This window comes from Phaenicophaeus curvirostris, chromosome 1 (assembly GCF_032191515.1).
Source record: "Phaenicophaeus curvirostris isolate KB17595 chromosome 1, BPBGC_Pcur_1.0, whole genome shotgun sequence".
NCBI classification, from domain to species: Eukaryota; Metazoa; Chordata; class Aves; order Cuculiformes; family Cuculidae; genus Phaenicophaeus; species Phaenicophaeus curvirostris.
Genome location: NC_091392.1, coordinates 35,050,268 through 35,070,768, shown reverse-complemented (window position 1 = coordinate 35,070,768; position 20,501 = coordinate 35,050,268). Strand labels below are relative to the sequence as shown.

At 40.8% G+C, this 20,501-nt stretch overlaps 1 protein-coding gene across 1 annotated transcript in view; it reads left to right on the top strand.

Annotated features, from left to right (window-relative positions):
• The first annotated feature begins 2,417 nt into the window (after nt 1–2,417).
• The window catches only part of NUP107 (nucleoporin 107), a 29,002-nt gene continuing 10,918 nt past the window's right edge, over nt 2,418–20,501 (top strand). Inside the window, exons 1-13 of the mRNA XM_069852346.1 lie at nt 2,418–2,469; nt 3,885–3,970; nt 5,640–5,729; nt 8,764–8,879; nt 10,371–10,506; nt 11,031–11,134; nt 12,811–12,938; nt 13,252–13,300; nt 14,417–14,488; nt 14,947–15,035; nt 16,210–16,288; nt 17,259–17,372; nt 19,495–19,585. Of these exons, the coding sequence (XP_069708447.1) occupies nt 2,462–2,469; nt 3,885–3,970; nt 5,640–5,729; nt 8,764–8,879; nt 10,371–10,506; nt 11,031–11,134; nt 12,811–12,938; nt 13,252–13,300; nt 14,417–14,488; nt 14,947–15,035; nt 16,210–16,288; nt 17,259–17,372; nt 19,495–19,585 (1,162 nt within the window). The 5' untranslated portion in view covers nt 2,418–2,461. The remainder of the gene's footprint in view (nt 2,470–3,884; nt 3,971–5,639; nt 5,730–8,763; nt 8,880–10,370; nt 10,507–11,030; nt 11,135–12,810; nt 12,939–13,251; nt 13,301–14,416; nt 14,489–14,946; nt 15,036–16,209; nt 16,289–17,258; nt 17,373–19,494; nt 19,586–20,501) is intronic.

Below are 20,501 nucleotides of genomic sequence, written 5' to 3'. Positions count from 1 at the left end.
TGGGTTTTGTTTGTTTGCTGCTCTCTTAGTTTCTCTTCTGCCGTTTTTCTTTGCTTTGTTCTCATCTGTCATTGCTTTGAATAAATTGGAGGCAGCAGACAAAGGAAGCATTTTCTCTGACATCATTGCATCTTTCATTTCTTTACCCTTTTCTGCCTTCTCTAAGGGCCAAGCCTGAGAGTGCGAGCTGTTGGGAAAGAATTAAACCAGGTATTAATTTGTGCGTTACTCTGAATTTCCCACTGCACTACAGAGGCAACAATGCTACGCTGGTTTGTGAGGATGCGTTGAGAGGCTAAGTCTATTAAATAAGTAGTACTGAATTAAGATACTATAGTTCCTTTAATATTCTTTTAGTTTTCTGCTGTAAGGAAGGTTGTTGCTTTCACTTGTGCTCTCGTGATGTCCTTCTGTCATGTAAACTCATTTTTAAATCTAAAGGTACATTTCCCAGAGGACCAGCCTTTCTAAGGGTATAATGCTTGGTTACGTTCCTGCATGCCCAGTCTTCATCAGGCTTCGCAGCTTTCCCCTTCTTGTGAAGCCTTCCGAGGTCAGGCCCCCCACCAGCTCCTGTGAAACTTCCATGAAACACCAGCCTTGGGAGCCACGGCATTTTCATCAGTTGCTTAAGCAAGTTATGGGACTTGAGAAGATATAATGGTTTTGATGCCTTTTGCAGTTGTTTTCTAATTCATCTCTCTGTACGATTAATTTAAATACGTAATATGTTCCAAGTACTACCTTTGGCCCCAATATCTGAGTATTTGAACGTGCTTTTAAGACTTGCCCTGTCTACATTAAAGATGTAGTTTGGGCAGCCTTCTTTGTGCAAGAGTACAAGTAAATGAACTGTTCCATAGCACCCACTCCCAGCTCCTGCTGGAGTAGTAGCAGTGTTTTCCTCTATATGAAAAGAGTGCAAAATCCATCTTGGGAAGGAAGAGGAGAAGCAGCTTTATAAGTGTTGGTCCACCCAGGGTGAGAAAGGAGGTTGCAAAGAGCCGGGGGCTGGTCTCTTCTCCCAGGTGACAGGTGATAGGACAAGGGGGAATGGCCTCAAGCTGTGCCAGGAGAGGTTCAGATCGGACATTAGGAAAAAAGTTTTCACCAAAAGGATCATCGGCCACTGGTAGAGGCTGCGCAGGGAGGTGGTTGAGTCTCCATCCCTAGCGGGATTTAAATGATGGGTAGACACTTAAGGTCCTGCACTTGGGGCACAACAACCCTGTGCAGTGCTACAGACTAGGAGAAGTCTGGCTAGAAAGCTGCCTGGAGGAGAGGGACCTGGGGGTGTTGGTTGACAGCCGACTGAACATGAGCCAGCAGTGTGCCCAGGTGGCCAAGAAGGCCAATGGCATCTTGGCTTGTATCAGAAACGGCGTGACCAGCAGGTCCAGGGAGGTTATTCTCCCTCTGTACTCGGCACTGGTGAGACCGCTCCTCGAATCCTGTGTTCAGTTCTGGGCCCCTCACCACAAGAAGGATGTTGAGTCTCTGGAGCGAGTCCAGAGAAGAGCAACAAAGCTGGTGAGGGGGCTGGAGAACAGGCCTTATGAGGAACGGCTGAGAGAGCTGGGGTTGTTTAGCCTGGAGGAGGCTGAGGGGAGACCTCATTGCTCTCTACAACTACCTGAAAGGAGGTTGTGGAGAGGAGGGTGCTGGCCTCTTCTCCCAAGTGATGGGGGACAGGACAAGAGGGAATGGCCTCAAGCTCCGCCAGGGGAGGTTTAGGCTGGACATTAGGAAAAAATTCTTCACAGAAAGGGTCATTGGGCACTGGCAGAGGCTGCCCAGGGAGGTGGTTGAGTCACCTTCCCTGGAGGTGTTTAAGGCACGGATGGACGAGGTGCTAAGGGGCATGGTTTAGTGTTTGATAGGAATGGTTGGAGTCGATGATCCGGTGGGTCTCTTCCAACCTGGTTATTCTGTGATTCTATGATTCTATGATACGGTTTAGTGGTGGATAGGTATGGTGGCACTCAATGTTATCTCAGAGGTCTTTTCCATCCCGGTGATGTACGGTTTTATGGCTCTGCACGGTGGCCACCGCGCTGCTCCTTGGCGCCAGCAGCCCAAGCCACGCTGGGAGACACGGGAGAGGACGAGTCCGCGCGCTCAGGGCTGCTGATGGGGGAGGCCGGGCCCCCGGGGCCTGGGGCAGCCGGATCCTGGGGGAGGCGCCGTTGGAACCGGGGGATCCTTGAGGTCCCGGGACCCGGACAAAGGAAAGGGCGGGACGCAGCTTCTCTGCAAAGCGATAACCTGAGCGGTGCTTGAAACACTTAAGTTATGGGGTTGTTTGCGGCCTTTGCGGACCAACCCCCGCTCCCCCAGCCCGCGCGCGCCGGAAGGATCGCCGGGCTCCGCGCGGCCCTCCGCCCCGCCGGCCCCGCCCCCCGCGGGCGGAAGTGCGCGGTCCGCTTCCGGGCGGCGGGAAGGCGGGCGGCGGCCGGCCGGCATGGACAGGTGGGAGAGGCCTCCGGGGGGGCCTCGCGTCCGGGGCCCGCGGCGCGACGGGCTCCTCGTGCAGGGGGCGACACCGGGGGTCGCACGGGAGCCGCCGGGCCGGGCCGTGGCGCGTGCTCTGCTGGCAGGGCCGCCCGTAGCCTCTCGTTTGCGCTCCAGCAGTGGCTAACGGCTGTCTCCCCTCCTGCGGGGCAGGGCGGGATGTCGTCCAGAGGGGCCCGGGCAGGCTGGAGAAGCGGGGCTGTGAGAGCCTGCTGAGGCTCCTCAAAGCCAAGGGTCTTACGCCTGGGTCGGGGCGGTCCCTGTTTTCAGTACAGTTTGGGGATGATGTGATTGAGAGCAGCCCTGCAGAGGGCTTGGGGGGTGCTGGTTGATGAGAAGCTCGATATGAGCTAGCAACGCGCACTCACAGCCCAAAAGGCCAACATGTCCTGGGCTGCATCGAAAGAAGCGTGGCCAGCAGGGCAAGAGAGGGGATTCTGCTCCTCTATTCCTCTCTTGTGAGGTCTCAGCTGGAGTATTGTGTCCAGTTCTAGAATCCCCAACATAAGAAGGATATGGAGCTGTTGGAATGGGTCCAGAGGAGGGACACAAGGATGATCAGAGGGTTGGAGTACCTCCCATACGAGGACAGGCTGAGAGTTCGGGTTGTTCAGCCTGGAGAAGAGAAGGCTCTGAGGAGACCTTACAACGACCTTCCAGTACCTGAAGGGGCTCCAGGAAAGCTGGGGAGGGACTGTTCACAAAGGCTTGTGGTGATAGGGCTGGTGGCAGTTTATACTAGGGGTATAAACTGGAGAGGGACAGATTTAGACTAGATGTTAGGAAGAATTTCTTTGCCATGGGAGCGGTGAGGCGCAGGCCCAGGTTGCCCAGGGAAGCGGTGGCTGCCCCATCCCTGGAGGTGTTCAAGGCCAGGTTGGATGGGGCCTTGGGCAGCCTGGTCCGGTGGGAGGTGTCCCTGCCCATGGCAGGGGGGTTGGAACTAGATGATCTTTAAGCTCCCTTCCAACCCAAACTATTTTATGGTTCTGTGATTCTATGTGCATTTACAGAAAATCACTGTAGGCTAAGAATCTGAAGGAAAAACCCTAATAATAAAAACATGCCATTCTTTCAATTGAATTTTTCAAGGCAGAATTGAATGTCATAGTGTTATATCTCTCGGTAGTTTTTTAATAAGAAAATGTGGTATAGGAGGAGCAAAGTATGGGTTTTCAGACAAACTCATTTTTTCCAAGCTGCCGAGCAATACTAAATGTTCTGTGGAGGAAACTGCAGTACTGGATTTAGAGGTGATTTAAGCTTTGTTTAAATCTCCTGCATGAGGAGTTACCTGAAGCCATAAAAAGATCTTGTTGTATGTTCTGCTTGGGTTCACTTGCTTACTTTGCGTCTGTATTACTGTTCCCTAGAAACATGTTTGAAGATGTGTCATCCCCCCGTGATGCGGAGGCGGCCAGACTTGGATGGAAGCAGAATGCTAAGAAAAGAGTTTCTGGTATCCTTTTTTCTGTAAAGACTGTTTAGTTGTTGCTTGCTGTGTTTGTAAGGTGCATTTATTTTTACCAGGCTTTGATTTTTGAGCATGTTGAGAATGATTTTCAAATATACAGCAAGTTACTCTTTGTTTATACCTGTTTCAAGTGAGGTATATGTGAATATAATATGAAATTGTTATCTGCTTTGCAAGGAATTCTGCAGTCAAACTTTTGCTATTGAACCATCTTGTGTTTTCCTCTTCTGTAGACCGTTTTCTTTTCTGTGTGGTATTTTCATGCATTAGGGAGAAAAGTTGGAAAGCAAAACTGTGATTGCAGTATTTTAAAACTAGTAGAGAGGGATGTTGATGACTGACTGAAAGGGTGACTTGTAAATCTGGATGAGCTTCATTTAGAAAAATGTTGTGTGTTCACCGACATGGTACATTACTTGGCCTTTGCAGCACTTAGGGATGAGCCAAAAGAGGCAATTCTTTTCATTTTCACAGAATAATATTTTCTCTGAATGGTATTTTTGCTGTCCCCTCCCCCACCCCGCTGTAGTCTCAAACCATGTTAAAGCTGTTGTAGAGATGGCTCAGAGGATTATTCACTAGGCTTCTAGGGAGATAAGACATAGTCAAAATGTGTGTAAGGTCAGTTGTTTACTATATTTAGATTATTTCAGTTGTGGGTTAAATATGATTGCAGGGATGTCGCATTCCCATCACATTTGTGTAGTGTGGTATTTTACATTTTTTCTTGGGCTTATGAGCTCAAGGTGATATCAGCCCAGGGAACTATGTGAGCTACAGCTGTCTCCAGCCCTGAGTTTTTGAAAAAATGAAGTTTTCTTCACTCCATTTTATCTTAGCCTTATGGTTTTATGTTCTTTTGCATGTATTGTGTTATCATAATGTTGTGACTATTTAATGTATCTTAGCTTTCCATCCACAGTAATAGCAAGAAGAGTGCACAGGCATAGATTTAAAATTCCACAGATTTCCCCCCTTATTTACAATGAGAAAAAAATAATGTAATTTGACAGATAATATGGTGGTATTTTTCTGATTATGGTGGCAAAGAAATCCAGTGCTCATCCTTCTCTTTTTTGCAAGTAAACTAGTGAGAGATTTGCCCTGATTGTGTTGTCCCTGAGAATAATTATGTTCTCGGACACTAATATAACATAGGATACTGAAGCTTCTGTGCAACTTCTTCTTAGTAAATCATATCCAGAGTGATGAACCTCATTGTTAATAGAAAGAAGCAAAGTAGAGCAACAGTGACTTTGTTGAAGTCGTCGCATCCTGGAACAGAGAGTGAACTGTTTTTTAAATGCACTGTCTCAGATTTTCTTGTTATAGTTTATGTAGCAGTAAAGTGGCTCCTCATGGGACAAAAGTATTGTTTCTGATTTGAGCAGTTACAAGGAGTCCCAGACCTGTTGTGCTCACGTTTCTGAGCTTTGCCTTTTAGCCCTCCCGCTTTTAAGCTTTAAATGAAACATTTTGTGACCTAGCTCATGCTTATGAATGGGACTTTCTGTTTCAGCCTGAAAGACAAGATGTGCAATCTTCATAGTATTTGAGCTACAGCAAAATATTTTTCCTTTCAAAGTATTCACAATTGGTTTGAATAGAGCTGAAAACATGTTTAGGGGTGTTTCTTAACTTATTTATCAATCAGTTCTTGCATCACTGGATGACACTATTGGAAACATGACACCCAGAGGCCAGTTGATCTCCCAAACTCCTAGTTCATTTCTTCGCCAGCCAGGTAAGACTACTTCCTTTCTTTGGTCTTTAGTTAAAGAAATAATCCTCTTGGACTTCGTGATTGATAGCAATTCATAAGGAGAAGACATGGAATCACTATAGTGGTCCAGTGAAGGGACGTGAAGTCAATGATCTTGTCAATGTATCTGACTGAATACCTGATGGGAGTGAGTAAAAAATCAGCCAGACTCCCCTTGGTAGTCCCCAGTGAAAAGACAAGAGGCAGTAGGCACAAGAGGATATACAGGGAATTCTCTTTAAACATAACAAATAACTTTTTTACTCATAAGTGTGATTAAATGCCACTAGTTGTCCAGATATTCTATGGAGTCTTAGTCCTTGGAGATAACCAAAGTTGACTGGACAATGTCCTGAACAGTCTTTTCTAGTTGACACAGTTTTGGGTAGGGAGGTTGGAGAAGATAATCTCCAGACGTTTCTTTTAACCACAACTACTCGGTGATTCTGTAATTCTGAATCACAAGTATTCACGTTTATAAATATGGACAGAACACTCAGTAGCAGTTAAGATGTATATTTATATGTTACGTATTAATGCCAGGCTAGGTTTAGACTGGGTATTAGAAAAAATTTCTTCACCGAAGGAGTTGTCAAGCATTGGCAGAGGCTGCCCGAGGAAGTGGTTGAGTCACCATCCCTGGAAGTATTTAAAATGCTTGTAGGTGTGGTGCTTAGTTTAGTGGTAGATTTGGCAGTATTAGGTTTATGGTTGGACTCCATGATCTTAAAGGTCTTTTCCAACCTAAATGATTCTATGATTCTGTGATTCCATTTATTTATTCTATTGCTGAATGCCAGTGGATTTTTGCCTTTCAGTTTTTAGAGGATATTTGAGCTTCATTTTCTTTGTTTGGCACGAGAGTATGTCCAGTATCATTTCAGTTTGTCTGAAGTACCGTGTTGAAACAGATACTCGCCTTACTTGTCAGCAATCTAGTTTGTTCCCTTTCCTTCTCTTTTGCAGTCTTCTTTTGTTTTGCAGTAGCTTGTAGTTCTTCAAGACTTCTGTCATGTACTGTCTCTTCAGGTATTTTTTCCATCCTGCTGTTTGTGCTATGTTAATTCTGTTGCTGACTTTTCTCTCAGGTGTATTTATTGGTTGCATCAGTAAATGATTTCCCTCTCCACCAGCTGCAGGAGTTAGATGGCACAGCTCACAGGCTGAGGAACCACACATGGTGGCTGGGGTCAGGTTGCCCTGAAACCTCCCGAAGTCATCCCTTGTGTTGTGCATCAGCTGAGCTGTATTAGGAGTGTCTTAGGGGTTATTCCCAAACTGGCATTGGTGCAAAGATACAAAGTTCCATAGAGACTGATTCGTCATGATTTCTCAGGGTTCCTGGCAAGTTCTGTTGCATTGTATCCTATAGGTGGGGGGTTTTATAGCACTTATTTTCTGGTACCACAGAGGAGAGGAGAATGGTGATTAACAATTTAAATGCTTTGCTTTGCATCTTCAGACTCAGACTGTTAATGTTGGTAGCCATAATTCTAGTTCTGCAGATTGAAAATTGATTTGTCTCTTTGATCTTCAGTATGCCTGACTTTAACATGTCAAGAGTTTAGGGAAGATTTATTTGCAGTGATTTGAGATATGTGCTAATGCAAGGACACAAACCTTGGGACAGAAACCTGTGGTTCTTCAGCTTTTCCAATCCGCGTGAAAATGATGCATGGAAAACTAAATCTACCCATTAATATGAAGCCTTCTGGAGTCCCTGTACCTGTTTGCAATGACATTGTCCCTTTACAATTTGAGAGTGTCAGAGATCTGACAATCTTGGTGAACTTCAGGAGTGGCGACATTCCAGGAAAATCTATTTACCTCAGGTACTGAAAAAAAAAATGTCATAGGCATTTGACTTTTGCTTCCAAACTGGATGGAGTCTGATGGAAACCCTGGACATGCTCTTTGTTTTGTGATTGTTTATGCTGTTGTAGGCATCTTTGCCTAGATTCTAGCAGTCCTCAAGTTCAAAAGGAAACATTAACAATCTCAATGCTGACTGAAGCTGTCTTGGTATGGAGAACTGCTGTTGAGGGTTTTACAGGCACTTCTGTCTCCAAATCTGGTTACAGAACATTGGGACTGTTTGTCATTCCCTCTTCACCACTGTTGACACAGCTGCTGATTTGACTGTACTGTCTCCTTGAAACCCGTGTTTTCAGATGTTTTCCTGGGTTGCTTGTGCTTGATAAGAGCAGCTACCATCTTGATGCAAATTCTGTGGGTTTCAGGCTGTGTGCAGGTCTGTTGTGGTGGAGCTTCTGCTTGTCATGGAAGGTGGCAATTATCATCTTGTAAAGCAGTGTCTCTGTTTTTAACGTGGGTTAGATATTTCTGGGAACGCTGGCTGCTGTACTGATGTGCAGGAATTGCTGGAGCAATTATAGTGCTTGGTAGAGCAGACTTGAGGTTGCCTTTTGCTGGAAGCAGATTTCCGGTAAAGAGTGACTGGGAATTTATTGCTCTTTGTGCTCATGATGTGAGTGTACCAATGTACTCTTTAGTAATTGTAGGTATGTCAGTTATTTGATGCATATATACATTCCCATTAAATCTGGCTTCAAACTTCTATTTGGAATGCTGCTGCACATGAGGAAGAACTGAAATGACAATAGGTATGCTTTGTCTTTATGTTTATACATGCCCTACTTTGAAAACTAGGGCTTGTGAACACTCCAGACTTGGTTAGCAGGGGTGTTTCATAACTAGATGTGTAGATTATTAAGTTCTATTATTGATAATTAATGTCCATATTTTTAAATGTTGTTGGGCTTAAGACTTGGCTTTGGTTTATAATTGGCATTTGTGGTTTGGTACAAGCCTTCTGATGGATGGAAAATGAAGATGGACAGGAGCGAGTTACTTCGCCATCAGGTTGGTTTGTCTGTTTCTTGTGTGACTGTGCAGGATTTCATAAATAACTTCAATCTCATAATGTTATAAGATTTCCTTTGGAGCTCCTTGATAAAGCATAGTGGTCTTAAATACTTTTTCTTCTCTTTTTCAGTTACTGCACTAACTCGAGGTTCCATGAAACCATTGGATATGTCTGCCATCTTGGGAACAGGAGGGAAATCCCCTCTGATTCTACCTAATCCTGGACTTTTCAGCAATCTGTCAATGGTAGGATGGTTACAGCACCTTTTTCTCTTTCATAAGTTTACAGTGTTTCAGTGGTCTTTGCACCAAGGACAAACTATGGGTAGTAAGAGATTACTGTTACTGCTATTTCTGCCTGTTGCTGGTATCATTGTTGTGGTGCCCTTTGAGATGATGCAGTGAGGAATAATAGAAGGCTTTAAGGACTTGCTAAATACACCATTTGTGTATTTAGTAACATGAGCTCCTAGTAACATGAGCTTGTGACTGCAAAAATCTTGACTTTGCTTCTTTACAAATTCTTCAAAGGCAGTTATTCTGTCAGCAAGTTAAACCTTCAGAATTTTTCTAATTTTAGTACACTCCAGTATTAAGGTTCACTTGGATGTTAAAGTTTGGAGTTCAAAGAATAAGCTTTACTGATAACTTTTCAGAGGACATTAATTAACTTCCACTGTAATGCCTTTGGAAAAACCCTGATTAGAAAAGGAGGGATGTCTGACGTATTTGATCTCTGTTTATTTTTAACTCACAACAAGTTAAGATGTCTTTCTGTATGCACATTTTAATCCATTCTCCCTTTGGGTTGTTTCTATAGCTTGTTACAGCCTGTTTGCTTCTTTAAATTATCAGGTTCTGGGGCCTAGTCGATCATCATGTATACAGCTTTTAGCAGTGGCACTTTTCTACTGATTCAGAGCTTCTTGTCATTCTGTAACTAGTGTTTTGTAAGTGGAGTACATTTTAGATTAGCATTTGATACTCTGACTTGAATCCAGTTTAGATTAGGAGGGGTGAATTTGGCGCTTGACAAAGGCTTTCACAGCAGGTTGACAGGAAAAAGGACTTCAGATTATGTTTACTTGCTGGTAGATGAGAACACTCATCGGCCATTTTTGTATTTCCTGCAGAGGCCTGATATGATTTTACTGGAACTGAGTTTCTTGTTATTCTTACTGTGCTGTTGGAGTGCTGTAGCATTCTCTTCTCACTGTCTAGGGGGTGATAATGGCAGAACATAATCAGGCTAGAGAAGTACTGTGGGGAAGAACCAGGGCATAAAAGGAGGAGTAACAGGTGTGTGTTGACAGGTTTCAGGTATGCTTAAGAGATTGCTGCTGCAGTGTCATCTGGTTCCCTGTTAGTGCTTGTTTGGGTGGGACTGTTTTAAGACTCTCAGAAAAGAATCAACCAGTGGCACCTCTCTAGGTCTTTGTGTAGCGTTAATTGCTGCTGAGAAAGCAATTGCTGTCATGGAGATGGCTGTAGGAAGCTGTCCTGTCAGTGCAGCGTATGTACAGTCTGTCTTCTCTTTTGGCTGTTTTGCTGCTCTGATGTGTTACTAGATACCCACAGCTTTATTTCCCTCTTTAATTCTGATCCTTGCTGTCATTTTAAACACGTGTTTCTTCATTTGATTAAATGCTTTTAAGCAATGCACCAAGAAGGTTGAAAGACTGGTAAATGATTCTGATTAAAATTTTAATTGTTTTGCTTAACTTTGCTTAATTTTAGTTGGATGAAAGTAACTGGACAATGGTGGCCTCACCTCAGCAGACAGGAATGTTTGCAAATCTAGACATGTCCAATATAACAGAAGATGTCACTATGAGTGCTGTACTGCTGAGTGAGGATGATCCTGGGGAAGCTGGTGAGACAATCTGAATAACTGACTGCATTTTTTATTTGTGGCATATAAATGTATATGTACTTTTTCCCCCTGTATTATTTCTCTGAGATACTTCTTTGTCAAAAAACAGTCTAGTTTAAAAAGTTCAGAAAATTAATCTCTTCCAGTCATTGGGGTTTTGAGAGTTTGTGCCTTCTGTGGAACCACAAATGGGATGCTCTAGTGACGTAAGACACAAACTGGATTAGTTTTGCGGAGATAGACAGATGAGTTTGTTGTTAAAACTTTCTCAGATTACATGTTTACAGCAGAAGTTTTATAATTATTTGACTTACCTCGTAGCTTCTATATATTTGACTGTCTTAGCTGGTAAGTTGTTGTGACATTTTGAGATATAAATAGTTCATAGAACCATTGTCCTCATTTCAATTTACAGATGATGAGCTGCCTTGTTATCAGAAGGACTTTTTTGTAGTGTGTTGAGGTTTTGGTTTTTTTACCAAATTGTATCTGACTAATATGGCTCTTTCTTAACTCTCTTCTAGCTACTATGAGCATGTACACAGGTTTTCTGCAGTCCTTCCTGAATCATACATCAACTACCATTTTCGATCTTCTGGGTGAATATGAAGATATTTGTAACGCTCAGGTAAGTAGTTTGCTTGGGTTTTTATTTTATTTTATTTTACAGTCCTTTTCCCAACTGGTTTTGCTATTTTTTCTTTCTTTTTCCTTAATGTAGGTAATTGAAATCTTCCAGCTGGTTGCAGTCTTATGAGTCACTGAACACTAGCACTGAATAGCATCCCTCTGTCCTCATACATTACTTAGGCACAGGAATAGCCGTTGTGTAGCTTGCAGAATACTAAAAAATGCCATCTGGCTGCCATTCCACTGCAAGTGTCAAGAAACAATAAACAAAATCAGATATATAGATTTTTTTGCTGATGATCGTAAGATGGATTAAAAAGTACTTATGTATCTTGGGTATAAATAAATAAAATCATTGTGTTATGATGCTTTAAGAGTTTTCTGCTACATTCCTAACAAGCTGGCAGTAAAGGGCCCAACGTTAGGTTTAAGGAGCCTGATTTTACACAGTTTTTTATTTGATTGGCTTTTGACTGAGAGTTCAGGTTCAGCAGGGATTGACGGATTGAAAGGAAGAAATTATGCTTCTGTTGATAAGTGTTGGTCACAAAAGAGGGAGGTAGTCAGATAATTTTTTGAGATTCAAACCTGTGTCTATGTTAAGAAAATGTGTTCTTGGTAGAAAGTTGCTAGCCCTCTTTCATACAAATTTGTTGTTGGGGCTGAGTTGGAGGATATAAAGATCTTTAATGAGATGTACACCATAGTTGTATTCCCAAGTGGGAAGCAGGCAAGAGAGGGAAAATAAATGTGAACTTGATTATTTTGTGAGATAGTGGAACTTCAGAGCTGAAACAGGAAAGAAAGTCTCTTCCATTCTTCCTGTTTGAGAATATGAATGGCATCTACAAGATCATGGAATAGAGAGTGATGTTTTTAAACTGGGAGGAGTTGAACTCCTTTCATATTTTCTGGGAGGTCAGAGAAGAGAACAGAAGATCATGCTCCTCTCTTGCATGATGATGGTACACCTCATTCTTTCCTCCAAATCTGTTGTTCACCTCCCACTAGAAAACTGATGAATATGTTGATGCCTGAGAATGGGGTACTCCTAAAACGTAAGAGTTTAAGGCTGTTCTCAGTAGTAGGAGCTCTGGAACTACTATTGAGGGAGAAGTCTTTATTGTCTAAGTTTTCTTCATAATAAGTAAAGGAAAAGATAATAGAATTTATTTTTGATAATCCTGTATATTGTGTAGTAACCAACAGTTTGGGTTCCCTCATTTAACAGAACTGGAAAGGAAAGAGTGTCTTTCAGGCCCTGATAAATGCTGTTGCAAATACCAATAGGGCTGACTTTGTTTTTGATGTGTATGGGGAAAAAATCTGGAGGGGGCTTGGTGGTTTTTGGTTTTTTTGTTTGTTTGTTTTCCAGTGATTGATTTCTCTTCCTTGGAGTCTTATGGTGCTTTTTTAATTGTTCAACATGAGCTGGTTTTGTTCTGGCTTTGTACAGTGCCTTGCAAAACAAAGCTGCTCTCTTGGATTATGGCCTCTATTTTTATTAATACTTAAGGTAATTTATGATGTGGAGTATCATCTACCTATTTTGAAGCGATGGTAACAAACTTGGTTTTTAAAAGCATTCACAATAATGAAGAGATGGCTATAATGGCTTAGGAGAAAAAATACAATAATGGGCAATATAACTATGTATAAATTTATTTACCTCAGGTGAACATATTAGGGAAAATAGTTTATCGAGCAACTCCTGGACAGCAAAAGTTTTCAAAAACTGCAAGTGTCTTGTGGCTTCTCAAGCAGGAGATGGTAACTTGGAGACTGTTATCCTCACTTTACAGGTAATTCCTTTGAAAAGCACATGTTTTTGCACTGAGCTGACTTTCTTGGGTGTATTTATATATGGAGTGAAGCAACTAAATACCTAGCAGTAATCTGTTTATGGAACTGGATGCTGATATATATGTCTGTTTACTATCCATTTACAGAAATTAAAGTTGTAAGTGGGCTTGTTTTTATTACCTTTGCAACTTCTGGCAGGCTTTTTAAGAACGTTCTTATAAAGTTATTTTTAAGCAGTTTCATTTATTATGCGTTCTGCTGAATTTTCTCAGGTTTATTTTAATCATTGTTGTTTTGCATTTTTATTTCTAGAGACAGAATACAGTCTGCACTGGAAGATGAAACTGCACTTGACACCACAGTAAGCTTGGACTTGTTTGGGTTCTTTATCAATATAATAAGCTAAATACTAGCTAAATGTTTATAGTCTCAGTATTGCAGCCACTCAAATTCAAAGGTGAAATAATGTAAACAAAATTGAGACTGATTTGATATTTATCAAGAAAAATAATAAATTATCACATATATTGTGAAGCATGTATTTAAGTATTCAATTCAAAAGAGAATGCTAGTGTACAAATAGTAAGAACTGTGTTTTATTTCCTTGGGTATTCCACATATACTTAGAAAATTCAGTAGAAATAACAATTAATTTCTTTTTAAAAGTTGCATCAGTAGTAGTAATGTCCCCATAGGTCAGAGAGAATTTTTTCTTTGCCTAAATGAAGAACATGTGGTCTCAAGCTGTCTAGCCTTTACAGTCCTGATTCCAGTTTATCTCAAGAGAAATCTAAATATTTTAGCTTTTTTTTCTCAACTGTGGTCGTCTTGTCTATGTCAATACAGGGCCTCCAGCCTTTCCTGCCAGAATACACTTAGGAAGACAAAACAATAAGCAAAGGACTCTGGCTTTGTAAAATTTATGATCACAGTTGCTTTTTTCTTAGTCATAAAATAGCTTCCTCTAGTGTTCCCATGCTAAGTTGTCACTATTAAATTAAACCCTTTTGTGCCATAACCCAATCTCCTCCTACCTGTGCTTTTTAGGAAAATGCATCTCTGTTCTCTTTTTGTTGTGAGTCTAATGAAAGCTAAAATAATGCAGAAGAGCAGATGGAAAGATCAGGGTTCTGTAGTAGAGTTCTTTGTTTTTCACTTGTTCACACAAAATGTGCGTACGGTCAGAAAATGACATCTTTTTTTATGGATAATATGGGTGCAGTCATTAGATCTACTATATGGGATCTTTCTGTGGTTTTACATTTGGGAATTGTATTCTGAATCAAATTTTTCCACGTTTTAGTGTAACTGGGCATAAAAGATCATCCAAATAAAACAAATGCATAGTGTCATCTGTGTTTTAAGGAAGGGTCATGGGAGAGGCAGCATACTGAGCTTGTGGCAAGTTTATGAGATGATGTGTTCAGTTTGGTGGCAAGTTTTCTTTTCCATGAAGTAATAACTTTTTCTTAAATAGGTTGTAAATACTAGTGAAAAGACAAATATAGACAACTTCTTTCAGAAAGATTCACTCGTTCGACAAAGTCAGGTATGACAAAGTTTTTATTATGAGAGCATATGTAACGGTAATGCATTATGCACTTCATTAAGCTGTTTCTAATACTTATATTTTGTATTCACTGAAATGTGTTATTCTTTTTATGCAAACAAATAATACTATTTAGTTTCTAAAGATCAGAACTGTTTTTTAGGCTAGCTTGGAGAGGGTGGAAGGCTGAGAGTTATTCCCATTTGGAGCATCTGTTACTGTTGATGGTGGTTAATAAACCATTAAGTAGCACTGTAGTAATTGTAGCGTCTAGTAAGAAGCAGAGATGAAGTGTCTAAACAACCTTCATATTGCATACTTGGAAGTGGAATAGTCTTCAGGATGTGTACACCTTTGGTTGTCGTGTAGATAGTGAGTAGATCCAGAGACAGAGGAAGGCAGTTAAAATATTACTTGCTACTTTTTTGTTTAAAAAATGCAATTTAATTTTATTCCAGCTGGTGGTTGATTGGCTGGAGAGCATTGCCCGGGATGACATTGGAGACTTCTCCGATAATATTGAGTTTTATGCAAAATCTGTGTATTGGTGAGTGCAGACGTTCTTTGATTGTATACATACTCCCATCAAATGCAAGAGTCACAGGAGCTGACACAAAATTTCTCTTAAAGAAGTGTTTTTTTAAAAAGTTGTTCCGCTCATTCACTTCTTTTCTATTAAATCTTGGATTTACCCATTTAAATCTTGGACTTACCCATTTAAATATGTCTTCTCAAAAGTCTTTCTAGCCTTGCTTTTTAGGAGGCAAGGACAGAAGGAAAACCACCAAAGCAACTTAATTTAATCTTAATCTGGATGCGGATTTTATTTTTTGCAATAAAGCACAATAAAAGATGGTCACTTGCTGATCAGCCTGTTATTTATGCTGGATAAAATTATTTTTATTATCTGTTTCTCAGCTGGTCACTTCTTTGTCTGGATTTCTGTTTTGTCTGGCTTTAACTTTTGCCTTGTCTTCACTGTGTCGTTGACCCTTCACCAGAAGCTGTTATTCTCAGCTTTATTATCAGTGTTGGGTTTTATGGCAAAAACCAAAGCCTACCTGTGGTGCTAGATGCCTCGAAAAAAAATCCTGCCTTTAGTGGCCATTGGATACAGGCTTTTGGAGTCATGTGTTGATCCTAATTTGAATTTCTGTCCTAGACTGGCTTTGTTGTGAATGCTAATGGGAGATTTTGCTCATGTAGAAATCAACTCATAGTTAAATCATAGAATCTTAGAATGGTTTGGGTTGGAAGGGACCTTAAAGATCATACAGTTCCAACCCCCTTATGTGGGCAGGGACGCCTCCCACCAGACCAGGCTGCCCAAGGCCCCATCCAACCTATGCCAGTGCCTTACCACCCTCATTGTGAAGAAATTCCTCCTTATGTCTAGCCTTAATCCGCCCCTCTCCAGTTTATACCAGTTCCTCCTCATCCTATCACTACAAGCATTTGTGAACAGATATATGAACAGACATATAACAAATACATCATACTGGATGCTTTTGAAAGAAATCAGAGGCATAAGAATTGATTCTAATATTGTACTACTTGTGAAATGTTGCGTTTTCACAACAGTAACAGAGCAACCAAACCAAGCGTGTGTTTCTTCTGTAGCCATTATTCCATGTGACAAAAAATATCTTTCAGTATTTGTGTCTTATCAAAAAATGCTTGCTAAAAATTCATTTTTCTCACAAACATTTCACTGTTTTCAGGGAGAACACATTACATATCCTGAAGCAGCAACAGTTAAATACATACCTTGGAAGTTCTCGAGCTCTGGTAACGGAGCTGGTGAGTATTATTTAAAAGTAAGGCTTGGTTTCAGAATGGGTTACAGAAAGCATATATGCTATTTTCACAGCCTCCCACCAATTTTTGAATTTTTGTGTTATCCAAAAGTAGTTGTACTGTTTAAAAATGGCAAAACATTTCAGTTGGAAAAGAGGAAAATCAGTACAGGAACTGTGAGGCAGGATATCTCTTGAGATCCTTTCAGGATGCGTGGCTTCCTTTTTATTTTCAGCAATTGCTTCCACAGCCACACCTCCCACAAGTACCTGTGGTATATTTGGTGAAGGAAGTGACCCTATTAGTATTTTTTTTGCCTGAAACAAACACACATACCTTATAAAGCTTACAAAAGTGGTTGGAAGCACTTTCAGATAAGGGCATGCTGTCTTTATAAAGAACTAATGCAATGAAACCAAGCCCTGGTGGGGTTCTTTAAAAGCTACCATAGTAAAAGCTCATAGGAGAGAAGTCAAGGAAAGAAAGGAGTGGACAACAGAAGGAGGTAATGAACTCTCTCAGTGACAGTGAAGCAGTAGTGGAAGATTAGTTCAATTGGGGAGTGACCCGAGATGTTGGTTGGCTTGAGAAAATCTGTTTGGATTAGGTAGGAGCAAGTGCAGCTGTTGTGAAAAGCCGCCTTGGCTAGAAAGTGAGGAAGGAGAAAGAGTCTGGTAGACAGGCAGAAGGGCAAAGGGTGTTTCAAGGTGAGAAGAGCTGGAAGATGAGAAGTCGGGGCTAAAAACAAGGTAGTGGAGCAAATCAGTTGCAGTCGTTCCTTCTGAAAGTGACAGTGACAGAAGAAGAATAAAAGAAATGGCCGAGGAAAGAGGGGAAGTATGCTAGATGGGATGTGGGTGGTACAGATTGTTGTGCCGGTGTGAAAAAGTGATTCCAAATTATAAAATAGGGCAATAAATAATTGGAAAAGACAGGTAAGCATTGTGTAGATGGATGGTGACTTTTCTTGCAGGATCCAGATGCTCCTATAAGGCAGAAACTGCCGCTTGATGATTTGGATCGAGAAGATGATGCAAGGTTATTGAAGTATCTCTTCACTCTTATCAGAGCAGGAATGACAGATGAGGTAAGATGCAGAAAGTTGAAGTATATTCTTGGTTAACTAATTTAACTTATAAGCTAATGAAAAGCTATGTTCGAAAATATCTGTTCACCTTTGGCTTGTAGTTATTTAATTTCCAGTTTTTTATCAATACTGACAGTGGTGGACTGCTAAACTATTATTCTAATAAAATTAGTTAAGTAATTCTAGGTGTAGAGTAGATGTTATGGAAAAAATCTTTGTGTTTTTTTGTTTTCTAACAGTATTTTTTTACTGCAGTGCTTGGTACTAAATACTGCTGGACAAACACACAGAATGTTTCAAAGAGCTTCCTAATTGCATCTCTAATAATTGGTGTATTATCACACAGGCTTCCTTCTAGATATATTAGAGTGGAATGCATTTGCGGTTTTAACTGCAGAGAGGTTTGATGTATGCTTTCCTTAGAAACAGCATTAAACTAAGCAAACTTTACTTGCTGTGCTCCTCTTAATGTTCCCTTGGGTGTGTGATCTGAGTGGAGTTGAGAGAGAGTCAGGCCAGGTTTTATCACCTGTTTTAAACAGTTGCAATGGCACATTTGGAGGTGTGTCTCAGGGCTGAGAACTGGGGAGCGGGACACAAGCTCCATAGGCTAGTACTGCCATCAGAAGGAACGTAGTTATTTACAGTAGTTACTGTTATTAGTTAAAATAACTTTGCTTGCTTCTTTTCTGCCATTCGCTTTCTTACCTTTATTGTTTGGCAGGTTCTTCAGCAGTGAAAATTCTGTTAGACTTTATCTGAGTATTCTAGAAAGCCCATTACTACCCTCCACTAACTCTTTGACTGTAAGTCTGCTTGTTCCCCTACCTTAGAGAGAATGTATGATGTGTATACTTTGCCTTAATGTTAGCTGAGTAGCATCCAGGCAATTTTGATCCTAAAGCTGTTCTGAATAACAATTTCCACTTGTGAAGTGGCTTTCATGATTTAATCATGCAAATACTTCTTCTGGAGTGTTGTCTAACAGCCTTAGCTGGAAACTGATTCCCTTATACTCTCCTCTATGTATACATATATAAAGACATTTAAATAACAGGGGGAGAAAAAAGGACTCGAGATTATTGTGTGCAAGACCTTAAGCTTAGGAATATGGTTACTTGCTAGTATTGTGTTCCACGGTGGTGCACATCTGTTCATTTTCTGATAATAAGGGTACACGAGCATGTTGCCACAGGGTAATAAGATTATAAGCTTGCAGCATCAGGCTTGATAAGCATGGGTTATATTTCATTACTGAAAACATAAATTAAAATGCTTTGAGTTTACTCTGAGTTAAGAATGATCCTCTGTTCATTTACTGTACCATTGGTAATAAACACGAGTAAGGTAGAACAACTTGCTTGTCTGTCCTTTAAATTTACTGTTTGTCACTGTTCCCAAAATGCCTGAATGTCTGCAGCCTTCCGGTGTGAAAAGTACAGAATTTGGCTAAAACCAAGACTGCATATTGCAGTTTCTCTGGGTGTTTGTACTGTTTTGCCATTCCTGGAACGGTATCAGTCAGACTAATTAGATAATCTTTAGCTGACTTGTTTGTTAGGGTTTTTTTGCAAGGGTGTAGTGTTGGAAGAGTTATAGGCCAGCTGCTTTTGCAGTTTCTGTTCTACTTTCCGTGCTATTCAAAGTAACTTTGAATTAAGCTTGTTTGTGGTAGTGCATAGATTACTGAATATCACTATGGGAGAGGTGGGATTGTTATTTTTAGAAGTGTGTCAGGGGTTTGCAAGGCTAAATCAACTGGAAAAGTAGATGACTGCGTGAAGAGATGGATTATACATCTGAGCAGCACAACACGTTAAACTAAGCTTATCGGAAGGATGCGTAACAGCTGATTAAGCTGGCAAATATGAGACTAGTGTATTTCTCACATTGCCATAAATACTGACTGAAAAACTAAAATGTTTATTGAAAAAACACTGATGACATTTTATTTACTTTGAAATCTGTCAGTTATTTTGAATTTAAGGTTCTTTGCTTATTTTTTGCACAGTAGAATCTCTACACAAATTAACTATTTTAATAACATTCAGATTTTTAAAGGAGAAGCCTAGTGCCTTTCCTACCTTGAAGTCTGTCACTGAGAAAATCCATTCTTTTTCAGGCACAGCGCTTATGCAAACGGTGTGGTCAGGCTTGGAGAGCTGCAACTTTGGAAGGGTGGAAATTGTACCATGATCCTAACATAAATGGAGGTATCTACTTCAAAGTGCATTTGAGAAAGATGTGAAAATAGAGCAGAAGGCTTTCTCTTAATATCTGCCTGTGGCAAAGAGAAATAGCTCTTTCTGTTCGCTTTAAGAGCAGTTATGGTGTCTAAAATATTTTGCCATGTCTGTTGAATGTGTAAAAACTAATATGAAATTACTTTAGTTGTAGGTATGAGTTCACCAAATCCACTCAATGTTTCATTTTGAAGATCAAGCAGAATCAGTACGAAATAGATGTCTTAGGGTCCTGGGCAGGTGTTCTTCACCTAGTATTTCAGTGTGTATTTTCTCAGCATTTGAGTTGTGCCACCTAGTAAACATTTTGTTGCTTCCAGAGTCAAAGTTGGACTTGATATCCAACTTCAGAAAGTTAGAGCAAGGACTGGAGTTCAGCAAATGTAAGCGCAAGAAAAAGATACAATTTTAAAGTACTATTTAAATTGCGTTTCTCCTAAGTTCTGGAGTTCCTGGCACATGGTCCTGTTTATAACACAGACCCTCGCTTCTGTTCTTTCTCAGGACACTGCAGGATTTAGCAAAGAATTTAAGTACGTGTCTCAGTGGTGTGCGTAGCTGGGCCTGGAAGGCATGATGCTCTCCTACTTTTCAGATCCTGATAGCCTGTTATTTTTATCCGCATGCTTCAGTAGTGTCCTAGCCTTGCTTTGGATGTACCTACCTAGCCTGCTGCCATGTGGGGTTTGATTGCAGGGACACCTGCCCTTGTGAAGTATCACAGCACTGAAGCAGTGGCAGGACTTTGTATTCCTTAAGAGATAAAATTTCCTTTTTTTCCCTTAACTTTCTGTTTTTCAAATGTAAATATTGTAGGTATTTTCTGGTCAAAACCATTCTTTTCAAAGCTAAATAGCAGCTAAGCTTTCAAAATAGTCTCATTTTA